Source organism: Neolamprologus multifasciatus, chromosome 2 (genome assembly GCF_963576455.1).
Source record: "Neolamprologus multifasciatus chromosome 2, fNeoMul1.2, whole genome shotgun sequence".
NCBI classification, from domain to species: domain Eukaryota; kingdom Metazoa; phylum Chordata; class Actinopteri; order Cichliformes; family Cichlidae; genus Neolamprologus; species Neolamprologus multifasciatus.
This window is the reverse complement of record NC_140440.1, coordinates 8,923,857-8,940,768: the sequence shown is the minus strand read 5'-3', so window position 1 is coordinate 8,940,768 and position 16,912 is coordinate 8,923,857. Positions and strand designations below refer to the sequence as shown.

Below are 16,912 nucleotides of genomic sequence, written 5' to 3'. Positions count from 1 at the left end.
CATGATGAGTATGTTCACCTTGTCATAGGCAGACATGCCGCATCAGGCAAAATAAACATACACAGAAAGTCAAAGACATCCCAAAGGTAGCAGCAGATATTCTCATTGCTGGATTCTAGATGGCTGTTTAATAATTCTAACCAATTTTAATTAAAATGCACTTCATTATAGGTTGCAGTGGACTAATGTCTCTGCTAGAGTATACAGTATCTAGTGAGGAGATGAGCACACCCTGGATAGATGGACAGTGCATTACAGAATTCCGGCATTAAGTCGGACACGTGAGCAGGTCATAAGACAGTCTCATCAAATGTGAATGTAACAAAGGTTAAAGAGGCCTTGAAACACTTTGACATATTAAAATATTCTAAGAACTAAAACAACCTTAGTTTTTTCCCCCATTAAGAGCCAAGAAGCTGATTCCTAAACCTAACTTGTCATTTTGTAAGAAAAACTATTTCTCAGACGACCCACTAACTATTAACGCTTGAAAAAAAAAAAAAAGCTAAACTAACTCCCAAAGGGTACACCAAGTAAAATACCAAAAAATAACAAACACTACATGGATACATGGAACAACAGCACCTTGAGGCGACTGTTGTTGTGATTTGGCGCTGTATAAATAAAATTGAATTGAACAGAGCAGAGCTAGCTCAACAAGGCAATGCTAAGCTGTAAATCTGCACCTAAAATACCCTCTTTCAAGGACACTCCTGTTAAAATTTTGAACAGGGGGACAGGAACAGCTGGCTTGACTGAGGAGCGATACATGTCTGTGTCCACCATGAAAAACCATCATTAAACAGAATTACACTCTTACGATTAACACACACAGATTTACCTGTGAAACATCTTCACAAACCAGAAAGTCATTCAGTCGTTATAACTTTGATGCCTGAGAACCTATAAAGACACTGAGTAAATATAAGCTGCTATCGGTCAAACTGGATAATGCTGCTTTCACCAAGTGCAACGACTGACATTATTTGAATATATTTGGCTGTGCAAATGAAGTACCTGCAGATTTTAATAGATAAGCTGAACCTCTCTGCATCGCATCAGCACGTTTCTTGTGTAAGTCTGCTCTGGTAGATACAGCCTTAAATATCCACTATGGAAATTTATGGAAGTCCATGTGGGAATGCAAAATTATCCATAATGTTAAAAAAAAAAAAAAAGTAGTATCCACTTGTGGGGGGATAAAAACAAAAGAACAAAAACAGAACACACAAAATTTAATTGACAGAAATAATACATGCGAGAGAAAATGATTGTTATACCATCAAAAAAGAAAAACTTGTTGAGTTGTGGCTGCAGAAGCATGTTTTTATGATGTGTCCTCCAGCTGTCATCATGACTAAGCCAAGGGGGGGGGGGGGGGGGGGGGTGGCATGGAGTCCAACAGCAGAGGAATAACAGTTATCTTGGCCCTGATTCAGTAGATATCAAACAGCCTACATATTCTTGACGTCCTACCCAAGTTTATTTCATTAATATGGCGGTGTCTGGTTTTCAGCTAACCTGAAACCTCAGCATGCGTAGCCACTTTTAACAACAATATGAGCACAAATATACAGGGATTCAGACACACTGAATTGGAAAGGGGGTTAATCTGTCATCTAGTTGAGTAAACCATCATGTGATCACCTCCCACTCTAAACGTGCATGTGTTTATAAAAACCCATCTGTACCCAGACTGACAGGCATTTGCTGAAAACATTATAATTTCATTACCATCTGGATTTTTGTTTAAAAGGTATACATGTTTTTGCTAACAGTCCATACTTACGGATAAACACTGCACAAATCCACATGAAAGCTAGTGATTATATCTAAAAACACTATAGTCAAAAGATACACCTTTCCATTCATAAAGCCATCAGTCAACCGCTTTCAAATGTGTAATTCCTGCTACTTCCTCTTTCACTAATGTCACCATGTCAACACACCAGTTCTCAGAAGGCTTTGGCTGTGGTTAAGAAGATCATAACCACAGGATTAGAGATCGATTAGCATCTTACCGTCAGGGATTTCTCATTTGTGTCAGTGACTGAAGCGACTGCATTAAACTGTCAACACTACAGAATCCAATCTTGTATGGGAGTAGTAACAGCCATAGCGCAGTGCTGCATGTTAATTATGTTGTGACTAGCTCAATCGGTGGCATTTCTAATGCTTCTCTGTAAGCAGTGTAGGCAGTGTCTTTTTGACAGTTTAAAGCACTTTATACTACAAGCAGCATTCACCCATTTGTACAGCATTTTTGTTCTGCCCAACAACACTTCAACAAATGCACTGGAAGACCTGGAGATTGAACCATAAGCGGTAATGCCCCTAAATGATTATTAAAACCTCCTTAACAAGAATTCTGAAAATGTTCATGCAACTACTTCATGTAACAAGGTTGAGTTTTCTTCTATATCTCTGCCCTGATAGTTTCATGAAAATTGTTCAAAACAGCAGATTTTTTTAAGTAAAAACTTCTGTGTGATGACAGTGACTAGCATCTTGAAAAGGCTGTATGTAAGCATGCCTTGTGCACTCCATGTCAAAAGGATATAAGCTTTGACTCTTTCCACTTGGGAATCTGTCTGTAATAATACTTGCACTTGAAAACAGCTGGCCTATAATGGCTGTTAATTTCCTTACGTTTAATTGAAAGGCCATAACTCAAAGTTTGTTTTTTCCAATTTGATAAAATGTACTAAGAAAATCATAATCAGTAATCATAGACAAGACAGAAGTTAAACCGTTGCTTTAATTTTATTCTCCTCCTGAAATAACACCTCGTCATTCAAGCTTTACAGTTAGCAGGTCATGTGGTAGAGTGTCATATCCTTAAGGTAAGTGATGAAAGGTACTTCCTCAATATAGCCTGAATCCTTCTCTAACAGAATACTTCCTTCCAAAATTACATTCCTGCATAGCTTGTAGTCATAGTAATGCATGGCAGGTACTGCAAAAAAAGTGACAAGAAAACTAAACATATCTCAGTCTGTTTTGCAGGAAAGAATGACAATGACCACAAACTGGGAATGACATCATGGAATGATACAGGAGAGTACAGACCTTTGTCAGGCAGCCTTTCAAAACAGCCTGGGGCCACAGAAAGAAGATACTTGGATCAAAATGCCTAAAAATGCCAACAGCCTCTGGGAGGCTAGATTCAAAGGATTTCCATCTTATAGTTTAGACAGAAGAAGAGAGAGCGGGACTTAATAAGAGCTTTTTGTCACTATGAAAGACAATGATGGCTTCTCCATGTGTACCTATCAACAGCGTTTGTGTAGCAAAAAACAAAACACTCTGAAGTGGCTAATCCAGACTGCAAAGACAACTACAAAGAAATCCAAATAATGATGAATAACAACTGGAACTTCAATATGCATCAGTCTTAAATAGCTCTCAACTGCCTCTCTTCTATCAGCCTGTGCTGGCACTGCAACTAAGCTTCTGCCTTGGTTCCTTTTGAGATCAGGCCCACATTTAATAATCAGTCCTAAAACCTGTTGATTATGTAGTGTTACAAGCACATGTTGACGTTCAGTGGCAAAATAATCATGGCCGGCTGTATCTGCAAATAAGGGGTTAAATTCCAACTTCGGGCTGAGCAATTTTGTGGTGTCACCTTTGGCACCAGTACCAGATTTCTTTGGTGGCAATATATTGAACTACTTCCAGACAGGACACTTGCAGCAGCACTGCATCAATGGAAAAGGTGTAAGAGATGCAGCAACAGTTCCCAAATTTAAGATGTTCCACTGATTACTTTATCAACATATTGTATAACTCAACAGAAGCCATTTCTTTGGGTCTACAAAAAAGTTATGCTGCTCTGGTAAACATTCTTATATCATGCTGTCCGTCTCTATCACCATAGGCTCTTTCATTTTATTGGATGGGATAAATATTAATTTGGTTCTCTTTAAAAACACCTTTTGGCTGTTTTGTTCCACAGAGTACTCAGAACTTCATTCAAATCTTTCACAGTCTTACAAGCTAAATGTTTTTTTTATTCAATACTACCATCATAGTCTAAAAAATAATCTTCTGCAAATTTGAATGATCCTCATAGGAGTGTGTAGAGACTGTTCTCAGAGGGCGCGATCATCAGTATTTAAAACTCTTTAACAAATATTACATTCTTTTTCCCCTCCACTGTCTTGGTTCATGTTTTCCTTGCTGTTTAACTCAACTTTTCCGTAGCAAACACCAGGAGCTGTCATCAAGTCTGGTCCCGTTTGGCATTTTAACTTGATATACGGCATCCCATTCCCGTAGGATTAGTTTGGCTCTCGTTGTCAATCAGTCACCATGTAAACATGTTTGCCGTCTTGTCTGTATTGGATGTCTTCCATTGAACCTTTGCACAGGACTTATCATGCCTTTGCAAAATCTTTTGTTATCATTTCAAAGAACACCACCATAGATACTTGTTCTAGCTGAGTGATATTTTGCAATTTTGTGCAGGTTTGTTGAATATAGATATATGTTTTAACAATGAATGCATTAAAAAAACAAAAGGTTCCAAGGTAAAATACCACTGCAGATACATACTGCAGCTAGTTGGTTAGGATTAAATCTCCACTGATGTAATATCTATACTGTAAAGATGTTCTGAGGACATTGATTAGACTGCGGATTTGTCTGACCCAATAGCATTTTCCCAATTCCATTTCACAATGGAATTTTATTATTCTCAACTGCTTAAACATGTTATGACTTAGGCAGTAGACGAGAGAGATGAGACTCTAAACAAGTTGAGACAAGTGCTTGGAAAAATACCCAACAAGCACTTCATTAGTAACACCACAAGCATATATCTAATCAGCCAATGACATGGCAGTTACTTAATTTAGGCAAGTAGACATGGTCAAGACAACCTGTTGAAAAATAGCCAGTGAGTAGCAGTTCTCTGGGTGAAAAATCCTAGCTGTTTGAGCTAATAGGAAGGCAACATTAATCAAATAACCACTTGTTACATCTAAGGTATGCAGAAGATCATCTGTGAAGCAACAACATGTCAAATCTACTGCTGTAGCAGATGGGCGAAAGCACCAGGGGCCATTCCTGTCAACTGTGGATACAAAACTGAGGTCACAATTCATAAGGACTCATGAAAACGGGATAATAAATGATTGGAAAAATGTTGCCCGTCTGTTGAATCTCAATTTCTACTGTGACATTTGGATGGCAGGTTCAGAATTTGGTGTAAACAATATGAAACCATAGAACCATCCAACCTTGAATCAATAAATGGGAGATATTTTCTTGGCAGACTTTGCGCCCACTGTTATCCAATGAGCACTTATTAAAAACTACAGCCTACCTGAGAATGTACACATGTTCTGATGGGTGTATCCAGAGTCCAGGATTATGTAGTGTGATGATTGGAAACCAGTTTTAAATCATCAAAAATGCATGATTTTACCATGTCAATATGATCACAAACTCTCAGGAATATTTCCAGCACTGTGTTGAATCTATGCCATGAAGAATTAAAGCAGTTCTGAAGGCAAATGAGATGCCAACCCAGTAAATGTCGATGTAAAGTCCATGTTGGCCTTCCAAGTTATGCAAATATGTGGACCCAGCTGTCTTTCCAGTTTATGCAGGTTTTGTGCTAAACAGTACAAGACAAGCTCTCAGGTGATGATGGGTAATTGCCAGTTTACATAGATTACTACGAATTTTTTACTGTGTCTAACACCTCAAGAATCAGTGAGATAATCTAAAGCACTTGGATTGGTTTTAAACTGACAGGATATCTTATTAGACTCCATCTGCCAAAGTAAGCTTTCTTTTCTTGGCAACCTTTTGGCTGTATAATTTAAACTTTTTTCTCAAATTGTTCCAGTGGATACTCTTCATGTTCATTTATCAGCTGAATGTTTGTCTTCAAACATGAGGAGAGTAATGGAATTACGCAACTCTGGTATTCACTCATAGTTACACTTTGTTTTGAATTTGCCAGCAGCAAAGTACTCCTCAAACACTGTTAACAAGGAAGCAAATTAATCAAACTAAAAAGAGACCTCTGAGAAAAAGACCCAGTCAGATAATATCATCGGGGCTCCATTCACACAAACAACCTGTGGCTACATGACAGAAATCAATCAACTTAACCAACTGAAAGCTTTCGCCCTCATCAAAGGGCTCGTCGGTCTTCTGAAGTTCAGAGAACCTTAAACACCATTACTGGCAACGGCGTTACTGACAGATGGTGAGAGGCTGCCACTTTCAAGGAAACAATAAGTGCAGGTGTGAATGCTTCTTTAAGATGTTGGATTTTTACTCTTGGATGCCATCTGAAAGGACTTCGTTGAAGACTCATTAAAATTGAACAATATAGATTTGCTGCTTTGAAAAAAAAAACTAAATTGTGCCTCTCTCCCAGTTAAACATTGCCTTTGAGCATAACTGCGATTGAAAAATATACTTCAGTACATTGAATTTTTAAATTCACGTCCTCAAAAATGTGTTAACACTATATATATATATAAACTATGTGGAAAACACTTCAAATATGATTGTTCAGCCGAGTCTGCTCATGTTCTTTCAGGCATGTCGCCACTGCTGTTCGAGATTGTTGAACTCAAAAAAACATGTGACAACATGAGGATTCATTAATCTTCCCTTAAAACATTTTCTAACACAAATGTGTTCATTAAATATTGACATGTATCACAATTGATTCCTTTTCTTTTGCTACAAAAGACCGTTTTGTTTTCTATCTAGCAAAGTAATTGTCAGTGCAAGCCCTCCCATGTCACAACATGCAGGAAGAATTAATTTAAGTATACAATAAATGCACGACATGGTTATGGTGCTTGCATCAGCAATCAACAGAGTAAAACCCAACACTGAGCTATAAATCAATTTACTGTTAATGCATTTTTGGTGGGACCAGCAGAACAGGCTGACACAGAGGCATAAATCTGGAATTCAACAGCAGTTTCAAGGACCTCTGTATGCTTATCTAGTGCAAAGATTTTAAAATAATCTCACTGGCTGAAACAAACCACGCTTGAATATCAGCTGCTCTACAACATAAGAAAATAAATAAAAGTATATCACTCTCTATATATTTGGACCTAAAATAGTACAAGGAGGATATTAAGAGCTCTGCAAGACAAGTCTCTATCATCTGGTCTAACAATGAATGGCATTGTTAAACAGGGTTTACTGGTGGAATTTCATGCCTTCTTAATGGGACTATCGGTTGTGTTGTGCAGAAGTCAGGTTGGGACACAGCTGACGTCCCTATTTGACACCTGTTAGAATTTATATTATTGCAAGAACCAATCAGCTAAGTAAAGAGAAATGACAGTCCATCATTACTTTAAGAACTGAAGGTCAGTCTGGAAAACTCCAAAAACTTTGAATGTGTCTCCAAGTGCAGTCGTAAAAACCATCAAGCGCTATGACGAAACTGGCTAACATGAGGACAGCCCCAGAAAAGGAAGACCAAGACAAATTCATCCGAGTCACCAGCCTCAGAAACCGCAAATTAACCTCAGATCAGAGCCCAGATAAATGTCACACAGAGTTCCAGTAGCAGACACATGTCTACATCAACTGTTCAGAGGAGACTGTGGGAATCGGGCCTTTATGGTTGGTCCCATCATTTATTTTTTAAACAGGACAGTGACCCCAAAAACACCTCCAGGCTGTGTAAGGGCTATTTGACTAACAAGGAAAGTGATGAAGTACTACACCAGCCTCCACAGTCACCTGACTTAAACCTAAGCGAGATGGTTTGGGATGAGATGGAATCGCAGAACAAGTACTTGTGATGTCCGGTAACTCCTTCAAGACTGTTAGAAAACCATTTCAGGTGACTACCTCTTGAAGCTCATCGAGAGGATGCTAAGAGTGTACAAAGCAGTAATCAAAGCAAATGGTGGCGATTTTGAAGAATCTAAAATATAAAACATGTTTTGAGTTATTTCACACTTTTTGTTTACTACATAATTCCATATGTGTTCATTCATAGTTCCGATGCCTTCTGTGAGAATCTACAATGTAAATAGTCATGAAAATAAAGAAAAACCATTAAATGAAAAGATCTGTCCAACCTTTTGACTGGTAGTGTTTAAATACAAAAATTATATATATAAAAAAAGCAAAAGCTTAGTTTCCAAACAGAGGTGAGTGGTTGCAAAGGTGCACAAAACAAAACCCAAAGGTCTTAACAGTCCCTTTGCTTTTTTAAAAAATTTCTATCTGACAATTCATGTCAAACAGAGAACCTTTTTTACAACCTCTAGCCTCAGGCCGGATATTATATAGGGCAGCAGTTGAATATGAGCAGTATTTAGAATCTGGACTGAGGTTTTGTGTTGCTGTTTTCACTCTGGATCTAGTGAGTGGTCTCTTGTTCCTTGAGGTTACTTAAGGACTGTCACAGGTGTATGTTGATAATCAGTCCCCATGGGGAAAGGGTGAAAGAGGAAAAATGCAGGAGTGGTGTCACTTCACTCTCACCTTTTCAGCTTTTGCCCCTAATCCACCTTGGAAATTCTAGGTCAATAGTGGCTTTTTAAAGATGTGATATGAGCCTCTGAGGACTTTGGAACTACTAAATAGGCCTGTAATGGCGCCTGACACGCTTAAAGAGGATCTGTCACTTTTAATGAAGTCAATGACATACGCAGGTTAGTCAGTGTATTAAAATACCAACGGGCACAGAAGTAGTAAAAAAGGAAGTTTCACTTCATATTACTTCCTATTAACTATGAGAACCATTACCACTAACTTTTGTGCTGTTTTGTGTGTTTCAGGTAGTTTTTCGTTGTTTAATTCAAATTTAAATCTGGTATTATTGGCCTTAAGGACAACGATGGACCAACACAAAGGTGCTTTAAGAAACTGATGTGATCATTCTAAAAAACAAACAACAAAAACATTGATGCCCTTCAGAAAAAATGTTTAAAAAAAAGAAAAGAAAATCACAAATCATATCATCAGCACTGACAAAAATGTTGTATAGAGGCCCCATAATCCCAGTCTACACCCCTGCTACCCTGAATCACAAACTTTAGAAAAAGCGCTGTGCCACTCCGAACTGTTATCCCTTTATGGAAACACACAAAGTCACGCCTGCACTCGACCAACATGCAAATTATAACCACCCAGTCATCAGTGTTTTGAAGCCTGACAGGAGGACAGCTCACTGCATGATGACAAAGTCAAATGCAATGGGGGCAGGCAAGTGTCGTGATTGAAATTCTCTCAGAACAAAACCTCGTTTGTGTGATTATTGTTCACCAGGCTCGCAATGAGGCAAAAATCCATTCCACATGATGCATTCATTGTTTGCAGCCAAACACGCACCAGGCCTCATAGCGACCAAAGCTACTGTACACAGGCCCTCACCAAAAAACAACTGAAAGCCTTCTTCAACATTTAGGAAGGTCTGGTGAAAATGCGCACGAAATAAATAGCCAGTGTCACTTGGAAGAATTCTGTATTATTGCAGATAGGAATGAATTATCTTTTTCATTTTATTTTGAGGACAGTTATCTTAACTCATATGTACTGATAATTGTTAACATCATAATAATTTAAACAGCTCTTACTGACATAATATGCACAACTGCAAGGGAACTCTAACCCATCCCGGGGACTTCACAGGAACACAGTGACGATGTGTTTTTAGGATCTGAGTCAAATTACTGTCACCTTTCAACAGGTGACGAAGCAATAAAATAAACTGCCTTTTAAAGGGGCAGACGCTGCAGGTACAAACCAGTAACTAGGGCCATGCGATGACAACGAAACACCTGCGCGAAAGGGAAGGAAAGTGGTGGAGAGGTGACACAGCGTTTGGGCTCGCTGCTGACACTCCGTGACTCACCTCTATCCATTTCTGCGCCTCCAGAAACGCGGACTGTGCGGCCGACTCGTTCACGGGGTGATGCTGATGAGACTGTCCTATGTCTGCAACCGGACTTGCCATTGGCGAAGAAGCTGTGTCCTGCAGATATGTATGAAAGCAGCTTGGTGCAGCGTTATTCCACCGAAATTGGTCGTCAAATGCGTCGGTCAGTCTGTTTTCCCCTGATTGTAGAAGGTGCTGTAGCAGCAGCAGCAGCACCGGTAAGACGGACGAACCAGTTGCTGCTCCCGTATCGCTCCTGTTGAGAGTATGTGGGCAAACAACCAGCTTCCAAGCCAGAGAGAGTCGTCAAACACAGGAATTCCGGTGGGAGATCTCAGAATAAAAGCTTTAGTGGAGGACCAGGAAATTCAAATTTATCAAAAATAATAATACAGTCCAGTAAATTGAGTATAAACCCACCATCAATGCATTATTTATCGCTATTAGAATTATGTATTTATACTCCAGTCTACTTCTTTTCACTGTTGCAAGAAAATGAACATTGTTTTTGAGAGTAATCACAAACTGATATGATTGAAAAATATCTCACTTTTAACCAGGCTTAAAGGGAAAACTCTGTTTATGCCTGTCCTGTAACTGTTCAGTCATAATTTCTACATCCCACCTTTGGCTGACAGAGTTCAGTGCTACACTACAGGCATTCACGGTAAGGTAGCATGTGTTTCTCAAAGATAAATATCCAGTTACATAGATTGATTCACCATACACTAACCCAGCTTTTGAAATTAAATTAAGTTAAAAAAAAAAGTCGCAGTCCTCTTTCTTAAGAAACATAATGGCAATCAGAAGTAAACATTATTTCATTATCATTATTTTGGCAATGCAAACACAAAAAGTGCATATTTATTTACTTATGTATGATTTACACATCATACATATGATGCATATGATACAATGTTTCATTTTGATAGCATTAATGGTTCAACAATATGTTGCCAAGTATGTTTCATTTCTTTCTAGAGCTGGTCATCTCCATGGTTACAGGCTTCCGTCCACGCTGATATGTTGTGTTTGCTCTTATTTTGATGGCACCGTGCTTTGCTTCCGGTTACAATCCAGCAATTCTAGGTCAGCTTGATTCCGTTGGACTGATGGACTTGCACACTGCAGTATGATTAGCTCCAACGGCCAAAAATACACAGAGCAGCGCCGTTTCACCGGCAGCCAACGAGGGCAGCAGCACGCTGGGGAGCTCACACCCACTTTCATTATATGGGGCAACTTAGAAAAGAGAAAGTGCACAGATCTCGAGCAAAGGCGCCTGAAACTGAGAGCCAACATTAAACTCCAGATGCTCATCCATTAACATAATTTTCCATTAACAAAACTCTACAGGCTCTATGATATAATGTCTTCATATTTATCAGTTTAATTCTGTTACAGACTTCTGAGAATTGTGTTAGTCTTTAAAAAAAAACACTTTTGTAAATATAAGCAAACGAAAGTTCAGCAATGTTTCCACGCTTTTGCAACTGTTGGGTTATTCTCTTTTCAGCTATTTTATCTGTTTGCATCTCACCAGCTGTCCACCTGGAGCCAAAACAACCAGCAATGAGTGAAATACCCATCTGGAAATTATTTATTCGTCAAATGGCAGATTTCGCACAAAAACATTTGCAGTCGCATCCCTTGCCTTGTATACTTTGAGACTTGTCAGTTCGACGACGCCCCTTGAAACTTTTCAAAGCCCCACAGACTCTTTTTCCAAATGATTGCTGGCATTCTTAACCTTCATCTCTGCTGACCTCTTGTGGAAAAAAGCAGTGGTGCAGACAGAGAGGAGGAGGAGTTTCCCAGACAGCACCATCGACTGTATGTTCTTTTTGTAGTTTAGGTGCACTCACCACGCCTGCTTCCTGGATGCCACCAAACAGTGTTGTCTTTCGGACTTTAGTCATACAGAGAATCTGTAAGAGAGAAAAAAAAGTGATCCGTTTATGCTGACCACCTGTTTGACTTCCACAAGAGGCAAGATGACCTGTGTTTGACAGGATGGACTCTGGTCCTGGACGAGCAATATTGAAATTTGGCGAGGACTGCTTTATCCATTCATTCATCAGTTTTCTATCCGTTATTCAGGAGGGTAAGCAGGGGTGCCAAGACCTTCCTGTCTTCGGCTTTCCCTGGGGGTATTATCCCCGAATGGTTTTACAAACCAGGGAGCGTGTATAATACATACATATAAATACAAACGTACATACTCTATCCAGCAGCGTGTCTCTGTTTGTGTTCCAAGCCTGAAAAACTTGACCAGGGATTGGGAGGCGTCCACAAGGTATCCTATACAGGTAGCCGAAGCATCTCAACTGACTTATTTACTCCGAGTTGAATGAGCTCCTTACCTAAGACCATACAACCAGACACCCAGCAGCAGAAGAACCTCATTTCTGCTGCTTATCTTCACGGCCTGCTTTAATGCAAGCAACCTGTGGGCAGGTTTGAAGTGGAACGGTCAAGGTGACTGTACGGACATAGGTCTACCATTTAATACTATTTTTTACTCATTTTGTATGAACAAATGGATTTTATTTCATTGCTTAAAATGCTATTTCACCTATTTTAATTAGCTGCGTTAATAGTTTTAAGGACTTTAAAAACTGAACTAAAAAAAGAACATCATATGTTTATGGATGTGATAATGGTTATCATTAAATATAATGGATAAAGAATGTAGGCTGTACTCATTTATTTGTTTATTTTTATGCAATGATGCAGTAGGCTACAATTATAGAATAAGACCTCTAATAAAGATGATATTTTTGCAAAAAAGTTTGTGAATGCTCACGTTAATAAATAAGATGCAGTCTCTTTTATTTAGATATAAAATTACATTTGTGACTTGATGGTAAAATAATAAAGGTTGTGTAATTTATTTACAAGAACTCTGTGCCGAAAGAATGGAAAAGTATATGATTGCTTTCTACATCACTAGCCAGGAGCAATGCAAGACAAACGTTGTTGTTGTTTTCCCCATAAAGTAATATGGCAGGAGTAAGAGCTGTGATTTAATAAGGAGGACAATAAAAAATAAATAAATTGTTATCAAAACTACACTCAACTAAACTGAAAGCACAGGTCATTTTGAAAAAACAAAAATACAGTTTTTTGACCCACAGATTTGAAGGCTTGCTGACCACATGTGGTTGATTGCTCTTTTGGTGCCACTGCTTCCCACCATCTTCATGGTGTCCAGCCATTATTGTGGTAAACTTTCTATCCTGTGCCATCAAGCATTGGCCTGGGCTCTGAGGTTGGTGGGAGGGGGGCCGTGTCTCAAGAGCACACACGTCTTTGTGTTCTCTAATTGCACCCATGGCAAAGGTGACAGCGTCTTAGAGACCTTTGACCTTTATGCTGAGACACATCAGTCTCTCTGCATTGGTCCACAGATTGGTATGTAAGCATTAGAAACAGTTACCTTGATAGTGCATTAAATTAGAAAGTGTCTCACTTGTACAGTTAGTGCACATGGGATACATAATGCATGACATATCTGTTGTGGGCATGGTGCTGTAATAGAAATAGGAGTTTAAGAAGTGGTAAAGCTCAAACACAATTTTAAAATAACCTTTATTAATTCATTATGAAGAGACATAATCAAGTGTGGATTGTACAAAATTGTGAATAATTACATATATTCTACAGAAAAGAACTAAATCAAGATTTAGTGTGGCCACTATTTCCCTTTAAAGCAGCAACTTTTCTCTTTGCTACAGTTTCCCTTTTTCTGGAAGTTTCTGGTGACAGGCCTTTTGTGGATTTAGGTTATCTGTGTTTTCAGTCTCATTGTGTAATGCTCAGGATTTTCCATGAATCTGTTGTTGCCAGTGCTATTCTCTACGCTGTTGCATGCTGGGGGAGCAGGTTGAGGGTTGCAGACGCCAACAGACTCAATAAACTGATCCATAAAGCCAGTAGTGCTGTGGGAATGGAGCTGGATTCCCTTAAGGTGGTGTCTAAAAGGAGGATGTTGTTCAAGATTAAGACAATGTTGGACAATACCTCCCACCCACTCCGTGACATGCTTGTTAGCCACAGGAGCACGTTCAGTGAGAGACTGAGATTAACGAAAAGCACCACTGAACGACACAGGAAATCATTCCTGCCTGTGGCCATCTCCCTGGACAACTCCTCCATCTTACACACTGTAAACACTTTAATAGTTACATCCTTTTGCGCAGATTCTTTTCTAGTCCTGTCAACATTCTTGATATTTATTTATAATCACCTCTTTCAATCAGTGATATTTATTATTGAGCGACTCGTATATATTGTGCATATTTCATAAATCTGTAACATATTGTATTGTTAAATAGTCTAGTCTGTTTCTGTTTCTGTTATTTATACTGGAGCAACTGTAACCCACATCATTTCCTTAGGGATGAATAAAGTATGCTGATTCTGATTCTGATAGTCACACATTGACTTCATGATAATGACATCAAGACCCCGTAGGGCTCATTGCCTTTTCTTTTAAGACTTCTGAAAAATATTTCTTTCTTTTTTTTTCATGCTTTTGGATATTTTCCACTTCTGTCAGAGGAAAACAATCAAAGTAGCAGTCATTAGCTCAGTTTCTACAAACTATGTTGCTTTTGCAGATGTTACGGCCCTCTGCAACCCTTCTTCTTCTTCTTCTTCTTCTTCTTCTTCTTCTTTGTGTTTAACGGCGGTTGGCAACCAACGTAAAGGAGCATTACCGCCTCCTACAAATTGTAAACTTACTGTATGGGTCAGACAGTGAGTTTACAATTTGTATCCAAAAAAAAAAAAAAAAACTACACTCGTTCATAAACACCTATATCCTTCACAAACCCCACCAGTTCCCTCACCTGTGCCCTACTACCCCCCAACACACTCATCAGATTAAATTTCCCAATTCCCCGCCCCTTCAATCTAGTCTGCAGAACCCTCTGCAACCCCTAATCATCTCAATGTTTTCAGCTGGTGCTAATTGGCCACACCTAGTCAGGTGTGGATAAAAGCATACCTGAGGCAAGCTCCCCTGGAGCTCACCTGTCTTTGCCTTGGTGGCACCAGCCATTTTAGCCAACCTGGTATTCCATTTTAAGATAAAACCTCCTCTCACTAACACTCTGGTATTCATCTCTTTTTTTATGTTGCGGCCTTTGAGCCGGGTCGTAACAGCAGAGCATTTCATACCACAACATCTTGCAATTTTACCCAACTTGCTTGTGCTTTTTTCCGCAAAAGTCAGAAATATAACACCTTTCTTTGAACACTGAGCATTTAGCAATGCAATGGTAAATCGTGAACTTGCTTTAAATCATTTCATTTACTTAATTTTCTTTCATTTACTAAACATTATTAGTCTGCAATTACTATATTTTGCCAAAAAGCAAGTTTGGCTGAAATGGCAGCAGGCACCTACCTTTGGTTTAGTAACCATTCCCTTAACTTATTATGTAATACATTTTTGTATTTTATATTCATTAATATAAGTTATTGTAATGTAACTTATTTATTGGGTGCATACTGTTCTACTTTCCACAATGTCAAAATGTTCCAAAATGTCAACTATACTCCCTGGTGTGTGCAAAGGAAATAAAGTTTGTTGTTTCTGTGGATTCAGGTGAGATACTGGATGACGTAGTGAAAAGTGTCCGCCCTTTGTGGGTGCTGGAGCTGGGAATGCACTGTGGCTTCAGCTCTGGCCGTCTGCTTCGTCTGCTGCCCCATGGAGGCAGACTGATCACAGTGGTGCTGAACCCAGTCACAGCAGATCTTGGAGAGGAAATCATCCTGGTGGCTGGCTTCAAGCAATCCCAGGTACAGTGAGGACTCTAAACCAGAATATGATTAAAATATCTCTAAAAGATAACTTTCTATTACTCACTTTTCCAAACCTCCTCAGTTCCAGGTTTTTACACAGCTCAGCTGAGGCCATCCCAACATTACGTTCTTTCCTTGAGTCTGATCAGGGTACCAGTGATGGCATCAATCTGGTGCTAATGGACCACGATTCCCAGCAGTACCTTTTAGATCTGCTGGCCTTGGAGAGAGAGGAGCTCCTCTGCCCATCTGGCTGCACTGTGCTGTTGAATAGAGGAACCAAAGAGCCAATGATCTCAGAGGAGTCCTGGATCACACCAGAGGAAGAGTCAATTCCTACTGCATCAAAACAGAGCATCCATTTATGATGGAGATTTTTTACAGGAAGGGAAGTACAAAGGAAGTCTGCAATGGCAAAGTTGAGCTAAGATGTGGGTGTATTTTGGGGGTGTTAAATATTTCATTATCTCTAGTATGACTCATAAGGCAAAGAACTGCAATTTTGAGAAATTTTTATTATAAATAAAAAAGTGATATTAATCATCCTATAAGTCTGTCCTCGAGTTCTCAGTATTTCAAAGTCTCCAGAGATATTACAGTTTCCTTTGTGGCAGAAATAAGAAGCAATTATTATATACTTTAAATATGATCTACTTTCCTTAAGCGTATTACTTCTCTACATTTATTTCTTTTCCACATCATAACCCCCAAAAGACAAATGACTACCTCCTATTGTTTAGCACATCCCTTAAAAAATTCTTAAGGTGCTTACACAATCGCCTCGCCTCAACAAAAGAAACAAAGAAAAGACATTACCTGATGTACTGCACAGACTTACCACTTGGTGGCACTCCTGCCTTAAAAAGATAACAAGCTAGACCCTGAACTGTGTTTGTTATGGAAAGCGTTTAAAGGTGAATGCCACCCATTTTGTTGTAAACACATGCATATTTATTTTGCTTTAAATTGGAAATTTAAGCCTGGCATTAATACATCCACTTTATCTTTAGTGGGGTTTTTTTTGTTTCATGCGTTTTGACACATATTTCCTCCATTGATAAGCTGAATTTCTGTGAAAATCTAAGCAAAAACAAAGAAGAAAATGAACTCAGTTGTTCTTTTCCTCCCTTTTCTGCTAAGTGACTCTAACGTCTATCAAGATTAACGGTTCCACCAAACATCTTAGATGAGGGGATTCAGTGTTTTGTCTTCTGT

General features: G+C 39.0%; 2 protein-coding genes across 6 annotated transcripts in view; one reads left to right on the top strand and one right to left on the bottom strand.

Moving 5' to 3' along the window:
* LOC146523947 (LIM and calponin homology domains-containing protein 1-like) overlaps positions 1–10,203 on the bottom strand; it is a 98,854-nt gene extending 88,651 nt beyond the window's left edge. Inside the window, exon 1 of one of the 5 annotated variants that reach the window (XM_085178137.1) lies at positions 9,860–10,203. In XM_085178137.1, the coding sequence (XP_085034263.1) occupies positions 9,860–9,961 (102 nt within the window). In that variant the 5' untranslated portion in view covers positions 9,962–10,203. The remainder of the gene's footprint in view (positions 1–9,859) is intronic. The other 4 variants (XM_085178146.1, XM_085178157.1, XM_085178166.1 and 1 more) reach the window with 4 other exon arrangements.
* A 1,693-nt stretch (positions 10,204–11,896) lies between these two features.
* On the top strand, positions 11,897–15,939 carry LOC146523946 (catechol O-methyltransferase-like). Its single transcript, XM_085135258.1, has 4 exons — positions 11,897–11,987; positions 12,239–12,361; positions 15,498–15,694; positions 15,780–15,939. Exons 1-4 carry the CDS (start codon positions 11,897–11,899, stop codon positions 15,804–15,806), a joined length of 438 nt encoding a protein of 145 aa, XP_084991384.1. The 3' UTR covers positions 15,807–15,939.
* The last annotated feature ends 973 nt before the right edge of the window (positions 15,940–16,912 follow it).

What these genes read in the sequence shown, in the direction of transcription:
- LOC146523946 (XM_085135258.1), top strand. Translation starts at nt 11,897, where the DNA reads ATGGACTCTGGTCCTGGACGAGCAATATTGAAATTTGGCGAGGACTGC. An exon ending in TCTATCCGTTATTCAGGAGG is followed by an intron (nt 11,988 to 12,238) that starts GTAAGCAGGGGT and finishes GAGTTGAATGAG; the next exon opens with CTCCTTACCTAAGACCATAC. An exon ending in TTTGAAGTGGAACGGTCAAG is followed by an intron (nt 12,362 to 15,497) that starts GTGACTGTACGG and finishes CTGTGGATTCAG; the next exon opens with GTGAGATACTGGATGACGTA.